We start from the raw sequence: 17,681 nt of genomic DNA, 5'->3' as shown, positions 1-17,681 counted from the left end.
ATAAAAATAAAAACATTTTATTAAAAAAATTAAAAATAAAAACATTTTATTAAAAAAAATAAAAATAAAAACATTGTTTATATTGTTAAAAACATTCAGAATGTTTTTAAAAACATTCTGGTCAATTAAATTTGCGTTTTTGTGGTTTTTTTAAAAAACGATTTATTTGTAATTAAATTAATGGTTTTTACTTTCGTCCAACACGCAAATGTTGGACGAAAGTCAAAAGTAATTAAAAGTGACGTATGTGTTGGCGTAAGAATCACTTTTTTCCTTCCGCTCTTCCCAAAGACAACAAACTATAGATCTATATATATATATATATATATATATATATATATATATATATATATATATATATATATATATATATATATATATATATATATATATATATATATATGTATATGTATATATATATGTATATATATAAAAATTAGTAAAAACACTCTATCAAGTATGTTTATCAGGAAGCTTACTGATGAACCTACTGATGGAGAAACTGTCAAAGAGAATTAAATAAGTGTTGATACTAATTTATTATTGCTCTCAAGATTGTGGAGTCTTAAAAAAAATGTACAGACTCCGACACCGATCACTGAAATTTTCAGAGAATGAGTCCAACTCCAAAGCAAAATTTTGAAACAATTCTTTGAATTCTTTAAAAAAAAATTACTCGATAATTTAAAAAATGTTTTTTACCAAATATATGAAAAGTTCTTTGAAGGTTAAATATTTTGTACATACACGTGCAATACTGAGAAGTTTTACTATTGGAGTCGGAGTCGCAATTTTATTTAGCAACTTTAACACTAAAAATGTTGTGACTCTGACTCCGCAGCCCTGATTGCTCTGTTCTTTAAGAACGTTGAGCACTCTATTTGTAGAATACACTAACATAATTTATATATATATATATGTGTGTGTGTATATATATATATATATATATATATATATATATATATATATATATATATATATATATATATATATATATATATATATATGTATATATATATATATATATATATATATATATAATTTAAATGAAAAAGTACATCTTTATAATGGAACTTGAAGTTTCATGCTTTAAGGCAATCATCAGCCATATTATTCAAAAATATAAAACCATTATAAAAAATACAAGTTTAGCATTGCAACAGTATCTTATATCAAATATATATAATCCAATACTTGCCAGAATCAATGCGATATAGTAAAAAAAATTTTTTCCTTTTTGAGTTGTATTTCTAACAGTATATAACATTTATCAATATACACATACAGGGTGGGCTAAAGAAGACCTACCAATGTTAAACATGGATAAGTTTTGCAATAATCATTTATTTTGGTTAATTTTTTTTTATACATTAAATATATTTTATAGAAATTATATGTGAAATATGACATGACAAATGTTCACCATTTTTATTAATACAGAGATTGGCTCTTTTTAATGCGTTTTCCATTTCACCACATAACGTTTCTGGTTGAAGGCTCAGTATTTCGCCTCGAATATTTTGCTTCAGCTGTCTAATAGTCTCTGGTTTATTAACATACACTTTGTCTTTTAAATATTCCCATAAAAAATAGTCGAGCGCAGTCAAATCTGGCGAACGAGGTGGCCAAGGGAAATCTGATTTTTTTGAAATCAAACATTCGCCAAATGCGGAGTTGTTCCATCTTGTTGAAACTACAAATTAAGATTCTGCTCCACCATTGGATGCAAAAAGTTTTCAATCATTGTTCTTTAAGAAGCTTGTGAAATCGATTTCCGGGTTCCATCCTCATTTTCGAAGAAAATTGGGCTGATAACTCTAGTGGCCATAACACCGCACCAAACAGTACATTTAGATGGGTGCAATTGATGCTGGTGTGTTGCCCTTGGATTTTCAGAGCCCTAAAATCTAGAGTTTTGTTTGTTGACATAACCATTTAAATGGAAATGTGCTTCATTCGACATCAAAATATTATATAAAAAATCAATTTATGTGGCTAATTGTGTAAAAAATAGCGTATTGTAGTCGTTGTTGGTGATCTTGCGGTAATAGTGTTTGCACAATTTGAATTTCGTATGGGTACATCTTAAGATCCAACTTTAAAATTCTACGCAATGTTGTTCTGGAAATGCCCAATTGGCTGGAACGACAGCAAGTTGAGACAGATGGATCATCTGCAACACTCTGCCGCCCAGTTTCCACGTTATCTTCAGTGCAGATATTTCGATGGGCACCTTGTCCGGGACTGTCGGCCACTGAACCCAGTTCCTCAAAACAATCAACCAAACTCCTAATCATGAAGGCTGTGGGAGCTGTTCTGGAATTAAAATGTTGCCGATATTTATAATTCAATTATAACCTAAAAACAAAGAAAAATAAATATGTCAAAAAATAAAAAAGTTAATTCGGTTTTACATTAGTAGGTCTTCTTTGGCCCACCCTATATATATGTATATATATATATATATATATATATATATATATATATATATATAAAAATCAGTAGAAAATCACTTAACAAAAATTTTTCTCATTTAACACTGTGTTTCATCAATAAAGACTCATCAGAAAATATATATATATATATTATAAGTATGTATGCATCATGTATACATTGCTATAATATTATATAAAATAATGTATACATCCTGTATATATAAATAGTTATATGTACAACCCACAACAGAACAATCATCAAATTAAATGAAACAACACAGGAATGAAACCTAGGTATCAACATAAGTAATAATCTGAATAATTATATATACAACCCATGATGGAACAATCATCAAAATAAATGAAACAACACAGGAACGAGACCTAGGTATCAACATAAGTAATAATCTGAAATGGAAAGGCCACATCACAATGATAACTAAAAAAGTTTAGTCAAAACTAAAGCGGACATTTAAATTCTGGTCAACTGACTTGTTTACTAAACTATGTTAACCTGAATTAAAATTTTGTGCATCAGTTTGGAATCCACATTTGAAAAATGAAATAAAAAAACTTAAAAGAGTTCAGCAAAGAGGTACAAAGCTTGTACCAATTTTAAATCACAGTTATTAGAAAAACATTTATCAAGCTTAAGGTTAAAACGTCAACCAGAAGAATTATAGGCGACCTCATCCAATATTTTAAAATAAAAACTAATTTAAACAAAGTAAAATGGTGTTATTAACATTCAAACTCGAAAACTTTTTCTTCAACTCTAAAAGGTCTATTTTCAAATATCAGAAAAGAATAACAAAGATAATGCCTTATTGAAACAATTTACTAAATAAGTTAGTAACATCAAAAACAGTTTAACAATTTAAGAAAAATATGATATCTTATCACATAACAAATAATTAACTTATTGCTACTATAGTAGGATAACAAAAATCCTACTCTGCAAAGACTTGTAATATTTTTGTAGAAATAAGTAAATAAATAAATGTATATGTATATGCTGGAGAAATGTATATGTTGTAGAAATAAGTAAATAAATAAATTGTATATATATATATATATATATATATATATATATATATATATATATATATATATATATATTATATATATGTATGTATATCGGGTAACAGGGGGTAACTAACCCCAAAAGTTTGCGCAAATCTGGGCTGCAGTTCTTTCAGAAAAAAATCTTTAATAAATGAATTTTTCTGAATAAAGTACACAATGGTGTCTGTGTTCTTTCTGCAAATGCTGAAGATAAAGATGATGATTCTGTTAATGATGCTGCTGATGACAATGATGATGACAGGAATAGGCGTAGTGGTAATGTTGAGGTAGAACCATTGTGAGCACTAGTGCTGGTAAGTACTTTTAATAATGCTTGGATTCCTGGTTAGCAGACATCTGCTTACATATAACAGAATTCTAGGCATTTGTCATTGTCTGGCTAGTTGCATAGATTTTCCTTCCTCCTTTCTTTTTTTTTTTGTATATCAGAACCATTCCGCTAAATAAAAGGGGCAATAAGCTCCATTATCAAAACTATATTTAAAGAAAAATTTAAACTATTTCTGCAAATAAATAACTTTTGTTTTCAATTTAAACTATATCTGTGTAATTTTTAAAAAATTAGTACATGAACTTTATTTATCTGATCAATGTTATTTGATTGTTTTAGTCACCTTTTTAAACAGTTGGCATTAGCAGGAGGCATTAAGTCCCTGCTAATTAAAACATTTGTTTTTATATACTAATTAATATTCAATGGAACCATATTTCTCTTAGAAATGCTATCCATTTAAAATCTTAAATAGAAATTTAGTATTAAAGTGAATTTTAGAGCTATTTATAAACAACCTCTTAGACATTCATCCAACTGCCATTTTACTTTGCTAAAATTTCTACCTTCATTTCCTCTACAAATATAAGTATTTTAACTCAATGGTAGCATACACAGATAGTTAAAAACTAAAAAAAAAAAGTACTTATTTAGTTTATATGTACTTGTATTTGAACAGAAAATATAAAAAATTTCAATGTAGAAATAATTTTTCAAGTCAAAACAAACAAGCACTGGCTTAGTTAAAGTTTTTCATCAAGTTTGAAGGAAACTGGAAACTGGATGGAAAAACCACTCATTTATAAATTCTGATTAAAAATCAATGCCATTGGTTAGAAACCCCAGAATAGTTATGAAAATGTTTCTAATTGGTTAGTTAGTCTCTATCATAAAGAGCTTAATGCCCCTCTCTCTTAATAAAATAACACCAGCCATTATATTATATGAGCAGAGGAAATAGGGCTTAATACCCCCTGTTGCCCTATACATATATTATTTACACTTAATAACTAAACTTTGTTTTAAATTTTCTTTTAATTAAAAATTGTATAGGTTATAGAGTAAAGAATGTAGAAAATTGGAAAATATCTTTAAACGATAAATAACCAACCATAATAAATAATAGTGCATAATATTTTATGCGCTAAGTTTATATATAAATTTATCTACTTGTAATTTAAATTTTTTTGAAGACGTCCTTTAAAATCTTTGAGACCACTTATTTCTAAGGTAATTAGGACGTCTATAGTAGGTCTTAGGGACATCAATAGGACGTATAAATATGGAAGTCCTGATAATGTCTTAATGTAGACATCATTAGGATGTCCTAACAAAGACATCTTTACCGGACATCCTAATTTGGTCTAAGATGTTGCAACCTAGTTAAAACGTCTGAGTCCGCTGGGATATATATATGTAGACACACATTGAACTTATACACACACACATACATATTTCACATCATCATTAACATATGTCTATATATAAAACTGAATTTTTCTATTGAAGACATGTGAAATATATATTTACGTTAAAATCTTGGAAGTATTTTTATTCTCTCAGATATGAGTAACCAATTCTCTAAAGTCACAAAAGATAAAGACTCTCCTTTACTTGCAGAGTATAGATAAACTTTCAGCTTGAACACAAACCTGTAGGGCTAGAAAGTAAATCTAGATTGTAGTTGCTGTTGGCATTTGAATCAGATTTAGCAAAGGAGTTCCAGGTTCAAGCACAGAACATTTTTAATTTTTTTTTTCCACAACAAACACAAATAAGCTTGCAAGATGATAAATGATCTTCATTTTTATAAGGCATGTTATGTATGTTAATTATGCTCTGAATATGTTAGTGAATATACTAATACAAAATAAATTTTGACAAAAATGTTTTTTAAATTATTTATATTTATTTAAACTTTATTAAAAAATTTGATTTTATGAACACCAAAATATTATTTTTTTAAAAATCATATTAATTCTTGTTTAAGAAAGTTGAAAAAATAAAAAAAAACTGTAAGTCACAAATTTACAAGGGAGGAGGTACATTTGCCCCTTTTCCCTAAAAAGTTGATTTTCTTGTCAGGATATACACCAAACAGTTTTTCGTTGTAGTCTGTTTATTAGTCGTTAATATCATGCAATTAAAATTTTTTAAGTACACAATATATGTATGTATAATATACATATGTGTATACATTGTGTGTGTGTATACATATATATATATATATATATATATATATATATATATATATATATATATATATATACATACATATATATATATATATATAATATATATATATATATATATATATATATATATATATATATATATATATATATATATATATATATACATACACACATATATAAATGCAGCATTAGATGCATGCAGATGACTTTATAAAAAAACAGGAAGTTGCAGGAGCTTATATCGACTATCAAATAACCTGCCTGACCCGCAATGGATTGCTGCAACATTGACTGAAGGTTTGGCATAAGGCAGCAATCTTTTCATTCATTATTCTTTGTTTGTTTTTTCTTCTTTATCTGAAAAATTAAAGCAACTTTTTTACCTTAAGCAAAAATGATATTAGGAAATTGCAACTTGACTATGTATCTTTGTATCTATGTTTTTTACAGTTTGTGTATGGTTTTAAATATGAGTTGAATCAATAATCAACATTTTAAAAATTGTGTTTTTTTTTATATATATAAACTTAGGTGATATTTTTCTTCAACTTGACTAAACAACTAGTAAAGTTGATTACAACTTGACTAAACTGACAAATTGATAAATTTAAAGTGATTTTACTTTTAAAGTGATTTCAAAGTCAGGGTTCTGAATTCTTTTTTTTATTTTTTTTTAATGGTTTTGGTTTAAAAAAAAACTTTCTTGTCAAAAAAAAAATAAGTTAAACTTTTTTATTATTTATTTATAAAGCAAATATTGTTCATGATTTCCATTACAACAAACATGATCTTAACTTTATAGAGCTGGCCTTTTCATGCTCCTGTTTTGCCAAAAATTGTACCTGACTATCATAACGTTGTAAAAAATCCAATGGACTTACAAACTATCAGAGAGGTTTATATTTCTTTAGATTTTTTTTTTATTATTCTTACAAGGTCAAATAATGTTCAAAAAAAAAATTTTTTTTTTGCAGAATATTAAGAAAAATGGGTACCGCACGCGTGATGCTTTCCTTCAAGATGTCACTATCATTCATTCAAACTGCATTCTATATAATGGTAAACACATGAGTAAAAACTTTCTATTCCATTTTTTTTTAGTATTTCCTTCAATATATAATTCTTTTACTTAAAGGTTTGCACCACCCATTAACAAAGGTTGCTGAGAACATGGTTAATCTTGCTAATGAAGAAATAAAAGCTGTATGCAAATTTCAAATATTAAACGTTTTAAAATAATTGCATGTCCTTAACCTGGTAACTAAATTAGCTTTGAACAATTATACAAATTTTCTTTAGAATGAGAAAGAACTGGCTCAAATAGAGCGTGAAATAAATCCTCTTTTAGATGATGATCCTCAGGTTATTTTAAAAATTAATATAAAACTAATAGAAAATATTATAATCTAAAGTTAGATTATGTATAAAACTATAATTTACTGTTTCCTTTTTAAGGTTGGAATCTCTTGGATCTTTGAGACTATTCTTTCGCAGCTTAAAGCTCTACCAGAGGTAAGTTAACTGATCATGTAAACCTTAGAAATGATTTCTTCTTTGAAATGCTAAATCGTTATTTGATATTATTTGTAATATGGTTAGCTTTATAGTCGTAGATTTAATAGAGAAAAACATACATCTAGTGTTGCAGAACACTAGACACTAGAGTATGACTTTTTTTTGTCATTAACTACCTTCTTTTTAATTATTTTTTATTATTATTTTGATTTCACTAAAAACAAGAAATACCACAAGTATATAATAAAAATAACTTATTTAAAAGAAATGAAAATAACTTATTTAAAAAAAATAAAAATAACTTATTTAAAAGAAATAAAAATAACTTATTTAAAAGAAATAAAAATTTTAAAATACTTTATAATAAAAGTTTTCACCTTTTTTTTTTCACGTTTTGCACTTTAATTTAATAAAAATTTTTAATAAAATCTTTTTGACAAATTTTTTTAAAAATAATTTTTAAAGTTGGTTAAAATTATCTTTAAAATTACATTGAGTTGAAAAATTTTTTATTTTGTGACTTTTTTGATAATCTTTCCTTCTAAGTCATGGCCTTTTCACCAACCTGTTCCAGTGAAAGTTGTTCCAGATTATTATGATGTTATACAAACTCCTATTGACATGGAAACGATAAAACAGGTAATATAAAACCAATCTATCAACTATATTTACAATTTTATATTTTTATATATATATACATATATATTTATATACACACACAATAGTTACATCGACTGACAAATAGGTAGAGAAAATATATATATATATTCTATTAATATATATGCATATATAATAGTAGAAAATCACCTATCAATTTATATATATATATATATATATATATTATATATATATATATATATATATATATATATATATATATATATATATATATATATAAATTAGTAGAAAATCATCACTTTTCAAATTTTTTTCATTGTATTTTGGCTATAAAAACTCATCAAAATCAGATTTCTTATAAATCTTTATAGATAAAACACAGTGTAAAATGAAAAAAATTTTATAAGTGATTTTTTTCTAATTTATTATTGCTAAACTAACAATTAAACAACAATTCAACAAACTATGACAACCAGCAGTTGAATACATCTATTTTATACTTTTGTATAACATAATCTCTTTTTATAACTATCTTTATTTATTAAAATTGTTTTTTTATTTAAAGATTTTTACATTGCTTGATGCGGATTGTTTTCAAAATTTATTTAGCGCTGCCAAGAGCATTTTTATCAAACACGAGAAAGTTTTATGGCAGATATAAATTTACTATATTCCAACAGTCTTACTTATAATGGTATGTATTATCAAAATTCAATTTTTTTATCATATGTAAGATTTATTTATTTTTTAATATTTCATTAGGAATGGAGCACACATTTACAAAGACTGCATTAAAGTTAAATAATAAATGTAAACAACTTATTAGTCAGGTAAATATCAAAAAAAAATTTTAATCTGTATAAAATTCTTTAAAGAAAGTTGTGTTTTATCAAAAATCAAATTAAAAGACTAAAATAAAATTTATATATATATATATATATATATATATATATATATATATATATATATATATATATATATATATATATATATATATATATATATATTAGGAGTGTTCAAAAAACAACTTTTTTTGAAATTGTCTGCTGACACCCTCTAAATGTGTTCTATGTAATAAATTAATACTAAATTTAAAAATTTTTGAATAAAATAAATTTTTAGGGGTTGCTCAAGACCCTTCAACATTAGACTGGTCCCTAATATTAAGAAAAAAAAAGTTCTTCAAAAGCATATGTTGGGTCTCAAAAGAAGTGAAATTTTATAAAAATTCTAAAAATAATAATCATTTTATATAAAGATTACTATTTTAAATTTTATGGCTTAAAAACTACCATTTTTTAACTAAAAATAAAAAAGTACATATTTTCATAGTTTTTTTAAACAAACTTTTTAAATTTGTGTTTCTATAAATTTTTTTTACGATTTTTGAAATTTTTATAAACTTTCACTTTTTTTGAGACCCAACATGATGTGCTTTCGAAGAACTTTTTTTTTTTAAATATTAGGGACCGGTCTGATGTTTACCATTAAAAAGCAACCATTAAAAAATTTTTTTATTCAAAAATTTTTTTAATTTAATATTAATTTATTACATAGAACATATTTAGGGGGTGTCAGCAGACAATTTTGAAAAAAGTTGTTTTTTGAACACCCCTAATATATATATATTAAATTAATAAAATATATATATATATAATTTTAAATATTAAATTAGTTGAATATATAAATAATTTTTATATTAAATTAATAGAATAGTCAAAAGTTATCACAGTTAGAAATTGCTATTATGCAACAACCAGAAGATTTTAATCTTCCAAGTGTCTCTGAAACAAATGATGATGAAACCTCAATATCTGGTTATGTAGATCCATTGCGCAAATTAGCTGAAAGTGTTGACACAAAACAGGGTAACAATTCAGAACAATATAAATATTATTAAATAAAGATTTAAAAGAATTAAAAATTTGTTTCATATCTTAAAAAATGAAACAAAATGCTTTTTATTTATTTTCTTAAACACTATAATTTTTTTCAGTGGTTACTGCAGCCGATGAAGATGAATATGTTGATATCGAAGGAGAAGAACTTACTTATGATGATCAACAAATTTATGATGGAATGGATTTTCAAAATACCAACTATGATTCTTATGAAGGTATTGAGTTTTATTATCTGTAACTCCATTATTTAGTTTTGTTCATTATTTCATATACCATATTATTTAGTTATAGTCATGAATAATGTAGCGGGTTCTAATCATTGGTAAGGCGAATATAGTAAACAAAATATAAATACAAAAGAAAAACAACTCTTTATTAATTAGGAAATTTAGCAAGATCAAATCAGCTAATAACCATAGCAAAATGAACCATAGTAACCATAGCAATTAACCGTAGTGATTTGTTATGGGCAGGGTTAAGAAACGTAAGTAATAATTTTAAAATGTTACATTTTTTGAATTAGCACTTTATAAAAGAGAAAGAGCTTGAAGTTGCTTTGAACCTCCACTATTTAAGTAAATAGAAAATTACTAGAAAGTTAAGTTAAGTAAGTAAGAACTAGGTAAGTTACTAGAATGTAAAGAAGAGTGTTAAAAAGAAAGAAATCTATGGACAGGAAATTTTAATTAAATTGTTTGAGTCACAAAAATATGAAGATTAGAGAGAATTCCGAATTGATATTTGAGGGAAACAATAAGATGGATAAACGTTTTAGAGTATGAAGGACAGTTACAGTAAAATGATGCAGTTTAGCTAAACAAAGACTCATGCAAGATTGTGTTTTGGTTGGTAGAATAGGTAGGGCTATTGTTGTTATTTTGTACTTAATGGACAGCACTTTCCTTAGCTTCCATCTATATTGATGGCCTTTTTAATCTCACCTCTAAGGTGGTTCTATTTGTTTATGATCCAACTATATACTTTAATCTTAACAAAAAGTTATTACTTTTTAGTCACTTAAAACAAGCAGCAGGCTTGGAGTGTGATTACTTTGGTGATAGCTTGGGGGCACTTGGTGGCTGAAATTTTACTCAAACAAAAGACAGTTGTTTATTTCTAAAAATTGTTGTAGCATTGTTGATATATTGATGAATGGTAACTATGGAAACACATTTTTCTACTTTATATCTTCTTGGGTTATCTTTTTCTAGTAATTTCTTATGGAAACCACGTGTTAAATCGATTAAAAAGTTAGCATGTGTTAAAGATTTAAGGTCTCTCTTTAATACAATCACCATTTTTTAATTTCCATTTTCATTCTCTACCTCTATAAATCTCTTGTCTGTCCTTGTATAGAATATTGACATCATATTTGAATTGCTTCTTCTAATAATTTCCTTTCTCTTTTAGAAAAGGTGAAAAAATGCATTTATTTAGTGCAAGAAATGTAACCTTATGGTGATGCCCCATCACCATAAGGTTGCATCTCTTTCTCTTTTCTACAAATATTACTAGGGTCACTGCTTAGGCAAGCTATGATCCCTTGTTCAGGAAAACAAGATTTAGTTAAACAATTGTTAAATAGTTTAGAGTGTGTTGAAGAGAGTTCTAGAGGGCATTTTTGTAAAACTTTGAAAAGTCACAAAAAGATTACTTCTTCCTAGCATTTTTGTATTAAGGAGCTCTAAAAATATAAAAAAAAACTTATGGATTACTTATAGGGAAAAAAATAAGATTTTTAGTTTAGAAGAACAATCAATTTTTGAACTTATAGTACTCAGGTATAATGGCGATAAGGACTTCGGGACTCCGTGAAAATTCTCCTTAAAAACAATAAATCTCATGAATTTTTTTTTATAGAAAATCGTAAGTCAGAGACCATTAAAAAATAGAGATATAAAGCCGGAGTCCTCTTGGGACTTGGCATCCCTGATTGTAATTTAAGTTGTCTAATATCATTATAGTTTTTAAAGTTAAATGCATCATGGTTGTAGTTAGCTACATTAAGATGGTTGAGGGTATAAAGGCTTATTTAGTAATAAGCCAACTTTAGTTTAATTTTAATGAAAATACAAATTTTTTTTGTATACAATAACTAGCTGCTCACACCCATAAATTTTTTTTGGATAAAATTGGTTTTGGTAAGTCAGACCATTTCTGTACATATTTCTTATTTCAATATTTTTTAGTAAATGATAAAAAAAAAATTTATTTATAAAAATGCTCTTAGAGCAAAAAAAACTAATAAAGCTCAAAGTAAAGCTTTTTTCTGCTTACTTTCAGCTTATTATTATATAAAAGTATGTGGGAAAAACTTTTTTCCGCTTACTTTCAGCTTATTATAATATAAAATGGAAAGAGTTCGTAAAAAAAATAAGTTACAAATGTAAAATTGCATTTTTAAATTTTTACATTTTTTAATGAAATTAGTTTTGTTTAGCCGAAATTTCGGTTTTATTTTCGGTAAAATGTTTTTCAAAATGTTGGTTTCGGTATTGAACTATACTCGAAATTTTGGTTTATTTTGGTTTTGCCATATTTCCTGTTTCAATCGATAGATTAGTTTTAAAGAAAATGATCCAAAGAATAAACAAAGTAAACTACAAATTCAGCACAAAAAGTATTCATATAAGTAAAATTCTATATGTGATGATTATAATAATGGGTTTAGGTAAGACTCACTTTTAATTTTTAAATAATTCAATCTATATAATTATATAAAAACAATTATTAAAGGTACTAATAGCAGTACAATAACAATTTGAATTACAACATTGTAACAATATTTAAATAGGTAAGTGAAAAGTATGAAGATCAACCTCATTTCAGATTTTAGAAAATGATAACATTAAAGAATTCTTAAATCAATTATAACAGTAGGAACTCTACCTAAAAACAGAATAATGAACACATAATGTAATACAGAAACTGTTAAATACTTTAGTTAATACTATCTACCCAGGCACTGTTAAAAGCGCAACTGTATTACATTGAAGGTTTTAATAAAAATACATTTATAAAAAAGTTAAAATAAATAAAATCACAAGTAAAAATCCTAATATTTTAAATAGATGTTATATCTTTCAAAATTTTTTTTAAAAAAGTAATAAGGAAACAACCATTTTATTCATAAATTTAAAACTGTTTTATCAGTGGTTTGGATATTACTACCCGTGTTTACCTTTTTTTTAAAAAAAAATGAATTTAAATAGAAAACCTCTGAAAATTTTTTGAATGTTTTGGGTAATTAACTATATATTAACATAAGCAATTAGTTTGAGATACAAACATTTCAATTTCAAAGAAATTTTAAGTATTTATTTTTAAATTTTTTATTTTTATTTGAAAAATTATACGGTATTATAAAAACATATAATATATTTGTATATTAAATACCATCTTTATAAAAATATCAACTATATTTAAAATGTCATTTTTTTAATTGCAGTTCTTTATTTTAAATTTTTTTGTTTTTACTTTTTTTAATGAAAAAATTATTTTTAGGAAAAAATAAAAATTACAATTAAATATAAAGTTTATAATTTTTTTACTTGTGTTTCTTTGAATTTTTTTTTTTTTTTAATTAAAAAAAATATATATTTTTACATATATTTTTACAATTTTTTACAGAATAATAAAAATAAAAAAATCCCAAAAAAAAATTTGATTTAAAAAAAAATAAATATATATATATATATTACTTTCGTTTTTGTTTTGTTTTTTTTTTTGAAAAAAGATTTCTATATATACTCTCAAACTCAACTTATATACTGACATTTTCACTTACTGATGTTTGCACATAACGTTATATATATGGATTTTATTACATTATGTTATTTACATATGCTATGCAATAAAGTTGCGTAAGTAACTCATAGTAACTCGAAGTAACTTGCTGGAATGGTTGATTAATTGTAATTAGTATAAAATGTTTTTTAAGTTATGCATATATTGTTGATAGCTCAGAGGTTAAGTGCGCTGTCCTTGGTGTCAAGTTTCTAATGTTTCCATGGGTTCGAATTCACCTCTAAAAAAATATATTTTTCGTTTTTTTAATCTTGCTGCTATTTTAAATACAAACCATAACAAATTAAGCAAAAAAGACTTTTTTAAAGCTTTCTTATGTTATACATATATTATACACAATCGTTCCATATAACACCTGTCTCCATCACCACAGCAAACTCAATTTATGCTTAAGACATTTACACTTACAGACGTTTGTATGTAACCCTATACAAATAGAGTTTTTATATTTGCGTAATTTTTAATGACATTTTATTATTACATATATGCTTACATATCTGTATACATATATTTTTTATAATTTATAAAAAAATGTACGAGTGGGTGTAAAAAATACTATTAAGCTCAGTACTATTAATTAGATTAGTGTTACTAACATTAACAATAGCCAGAAAGAAAAAAATTCACTTCCATATGGGCATATAAAAAAAGTTATACTTCCATATGGGCAGGTTTTACATATTTACACTATATGGGCAGATAAAAAAAAGTTTATACTTCCATATAGGCTTCAACTCGAAATTATTTTTCTAAAACAAGTTTTCTTTCAATACATCAAAAGAGCTTTGTAAAGAAAAGATCTTGTACAACAAATCTTATTGGGACACGATTTATATTATTTTTCTCAGGATGTACCAACACCCTTTTTGATGAGGGCAAAAGTTAGCTTTGAGGGTTATAAATTTAAATTTAGAAATGATTACATTTAATACTTTTAACAGCTGAATTGCTAATTAAAAAAAACCGATTGCGTAAGCTGAATTAATATTAAATTAACAGTTCAAAGATTAACGGACGATTCGATAACAAAGAAATTTAATTAACTATTTCTTATTTTCAGGCTTTGGTAATGGATTATATAACGACACTTTTTCAGTTGACAATCCTTCAAACAACCAAAACGGAACTGAAAACATGGATCTCGGATTGCTATTATTGCAAGATCTTGTTCACAGTGATGAAGATTCTGATGATTCTGATGATGATATACCATTGGATGATGGGGATGAAGACATACCATTAGATGATGGAGATGAAGATATTGCAATAGATGACGAAACGAATATTGATATAGAAAATGACGATGCACCGAATTCTCCAGAAATCAAAAATCTCTCAGATGGTATTATGTTTATTTAGGTATACTTTACAATATTTAGAGCATTTTTTTATATAATAAAGTATTTTATATTTTAGAAGAAGAAGAACGGTTTGAATACAACAATAAAGAAGATGCTTCCCTTCCATCGTCTCCTCCTCAGACACCACCTTATTCAGATGCTCCAGCTGAAACCGACGTTGAAGTTGACGTTGAAGCTGACGTTGAAGCTCCAGTTGACGCCGATGGTGATTATCAGAATTGGTTGTAGTATATTGGCATCTTGTTACATTGGACAACGCTATCCAAAAATAATTATCGTAGTGATTATAAGTCAATGATATATATTATTCGGTTCGCTAAGCATGCTATAATTTGTTAAACTATATTAAAAACAATATTAATGCAAAAAAGTTGCATTACAAATTAAAAACGTAATTATTTTCTAAAAAAGCAAATTTATTTAAACCAAAATTTTATTTATCAATTAAATGTACAACATGAGACTAATTAAAAACGTGGTTAAAACTGTCTATAATGCAACTTATGGTGAAAAACTTTTTATCGTCAAACATTTAAAATTTACAATTACAACCTTTAGATATATATTGCTTTCAAGTTTTAAGGAACGTTTTTTAGAATATATTAAAGTCAGAACGAAAACACGTTATTTTTTAAATAAAATTTTAAAAAATGTGTTTCCTTTTCGACCGTAGAAATGGTTTCTATGGAAATGGTTTTTACTCAAAGTTTAATACCTGCCTTTTAATACGCTCAATAGAATTTTAGTTTACTTACTATTTTGAAAATCCGTTCCCTTGTTAATTTTTTTTTAAGTTACGAGGCTAAAAAAGAATATACAGCAGATAAAACAATAAATAGTGATTTTATATAAGGTATACTTATATACTTGTTCTATACTAGTGTTATATATTATTGTTCTATATTAGTAAAGTTCAATTTTTAATATTTATCTTTTATCGATTGCGGTGTTTATCATTCGGATATTGTCATCGCCCTATTTAAATTCGTTTTATATATAATATTTGAAAAAATATATAAAGTAAATCAATGTTGATATATGGCGTAAATCTTTTCGCCTCTACTTCACTAAAGTCATGAGGGGCAAAATAATTTGTAGGCTGCCTCCAAGGTTTCTGTCTCCCAGCTGGATGCGGCCGCCAAATTGGAGAGGGAATTTTAGCCTCCCTCTGGCAGAGATTATGAAAAATTTCTTCATGCTTGTTTTAAAGTTTACAAGAAGTATAAATATTAATTCGGGGCAAATATCCAAAATTTGACATCAAAGTTGGGTTTTGTATGATTTATTGTCAAACCTTTGACTACTTTGACAAGAGCTGTACCGGACTCAATTTTTCCAAATCGGCCGGAGCCGGATTTAAATTGACAAATCTGGCCGGAGCCGGATTTCGAAAGCAAATTACAGGAGCCGAAATCCTGTAAATCAAACAATGTTTGAAATGGTAAACAATGTTGACCATTTTCAATACCAAGTGACAACTTTTTTCTGTTAAACTTCATTTTTTTTATTAAAAAAGAAGGAAAAATTTTCAAACAATATAAATAAAACAATATAACAGAACAAAATAATTGATAAACGATTTTTTTCTATTTACTAAATTAATCTATATGCATAAGACTAAATAGTATTTAGTCTTTGATCAGTTTCGAATTGTACTTAAAAAATATTAGACGAGCTGCATTATGTGGAAGGAGTGAGCTGCGGTGATCATTGAGGACCTCCCCAGCAATACTGAACAAACGTTCTGATGGTACACTAGTCGGCGTTGCACCCAAATAAATGCGAGCTACTGTCGCCAGAGCTGGCAATCTCTGCATATTTTTACTCTACCACTGTAGTGGATCACCGAGTCTATTTATTTCTGGTTCTGCCAGATACTGGCTTAGCTGAGTTTCAATGCTTGTTGGCAATTATAGTTCAGGTGCTGATGTAGATTGAACGATTTCATCAATACATCGCCAGAGTAATGATGATGATGTTGAAGAATTATCCAGCCGGATTTTTTTTGCTGGAACTTCTTCAATTTTGTTAATCTGCTGCTTAGCATGCTCAGACTAACTTTCATCTTGCATCGATACCCTCTGCACTGTAACTTTATTGAATGCAAGTAGAACCGCTGCCTTTGTAGCTGTCAGTGTTGCTTGTGATAAAAAGAATTTAGTTTTAAATCGTGGATCAACCAACGTCGCCACTGTATAAAGAGGTTTCTCCTCAATGCCTTTAAAGCGCTCATCCAATGACTTAAGTAGTGTTGGCTTCATAGTCTTTACACCTGCATCATTGTTTTCATTTTTCAACAGGTTCCGCAGGGCTGTTACAATAGGGATAACCAGTGATATATATGCTGTTTCATAGCTAACTTCACGAGTAGCCTCTTCAAACGGAGCCAGCACACAAACTACATTCTCCGCCACAGACCATTGATATGCAGTTGGGCAATAAGTTCCATCAACTTCTGAACAGTAGACAGTTAATGTACGACGCTGTTCACA

At 26.5% G+C, this 17,681-nt stretch overlaps 1 protein-coding gene across 1 annotated transcript in view; it reads left to right on the top strand.

Annotated features, from left to right (window-relative positions):
* The window catches only part of LOC100212966 (transcription initiation factor TFIID subunit 1), a 90,189-nt gene extending 74,380 nt beyond the window's left edge, over nucleotides 1-15,809 (top strand). Inside the window, exons 34-45 of the mRNA XM_065811410.1 lie at nucleotides 6,790-6,882; nucleotides 6,962-7,046; nucleotides 7,123-7,190; nucleotides 7,287-7,349; nucleotides 7,443-7,499; nucleotides 8,049-8,141; nucleotides 8,730-8,814; nucleotides 8,883-8,950; nucleotides 9,832-9,988; nucleotides 10,117-10,236; nucleotides 14,889-15,170; nucleotides 15,245-15,809. Of these exons, the coding sequence (XP_065667482.1) occupies nucleotides 6,790-6,882; nucleotides 6,962-7,046; nucleotides 7,123-7,190; nucleotides 7,287-7,349; nucleotides 7,443-7,499; nucleotides 8,049-8,141; nucleotides 8,730-8,814; nucleotides 8,883-8,950; nucleotides 9,832-9,988; nucleotides 10,117-10,236; nucleotides 14,889-15,170; nucleotides 15,245-15,417 (1,344 nt within the window). The 3' untranslated portion in view covers nucleotides 15,418-15,809. The remainder of the gene's footprint in view (nucleotides 1-6,789; nucleotides 6,883-6,961; nucleotides 7,047-7,122; nucleotides 7,191-7,286; nucleotides 7,350-7,442; nucleotides 7,500-8,048; nucleotides 8,142-8,729; nucleotides 8,815-8,882; nucleotides 8,951-9,831; nucleotides 9,989-10,116; nucleotides 10,237-14,888; nucleotides 15,171-15,244) is intronic.
* Nucleotides 15,810-17,681: the final 1,872 nt, after the last annotated feature.

The sequence above is a fragment of the Hydra vulgaris genome, chromosome 12, assembly GCF_038396675.1.
Source record: "Hydra vulgaris chromosome 12, alternate assembly HydraT2T_AEP".
NCBI lineage: Eukaryota > Metazoa > Cnidaria > Hydrozoa > Anthoathecata > Hydridae > Hydra > Hydra vulgaris.
Note: the sequence above shows the minus strand (reverse complement) of the source record. Positions and strands in the feature narration are given on the sequence as shown.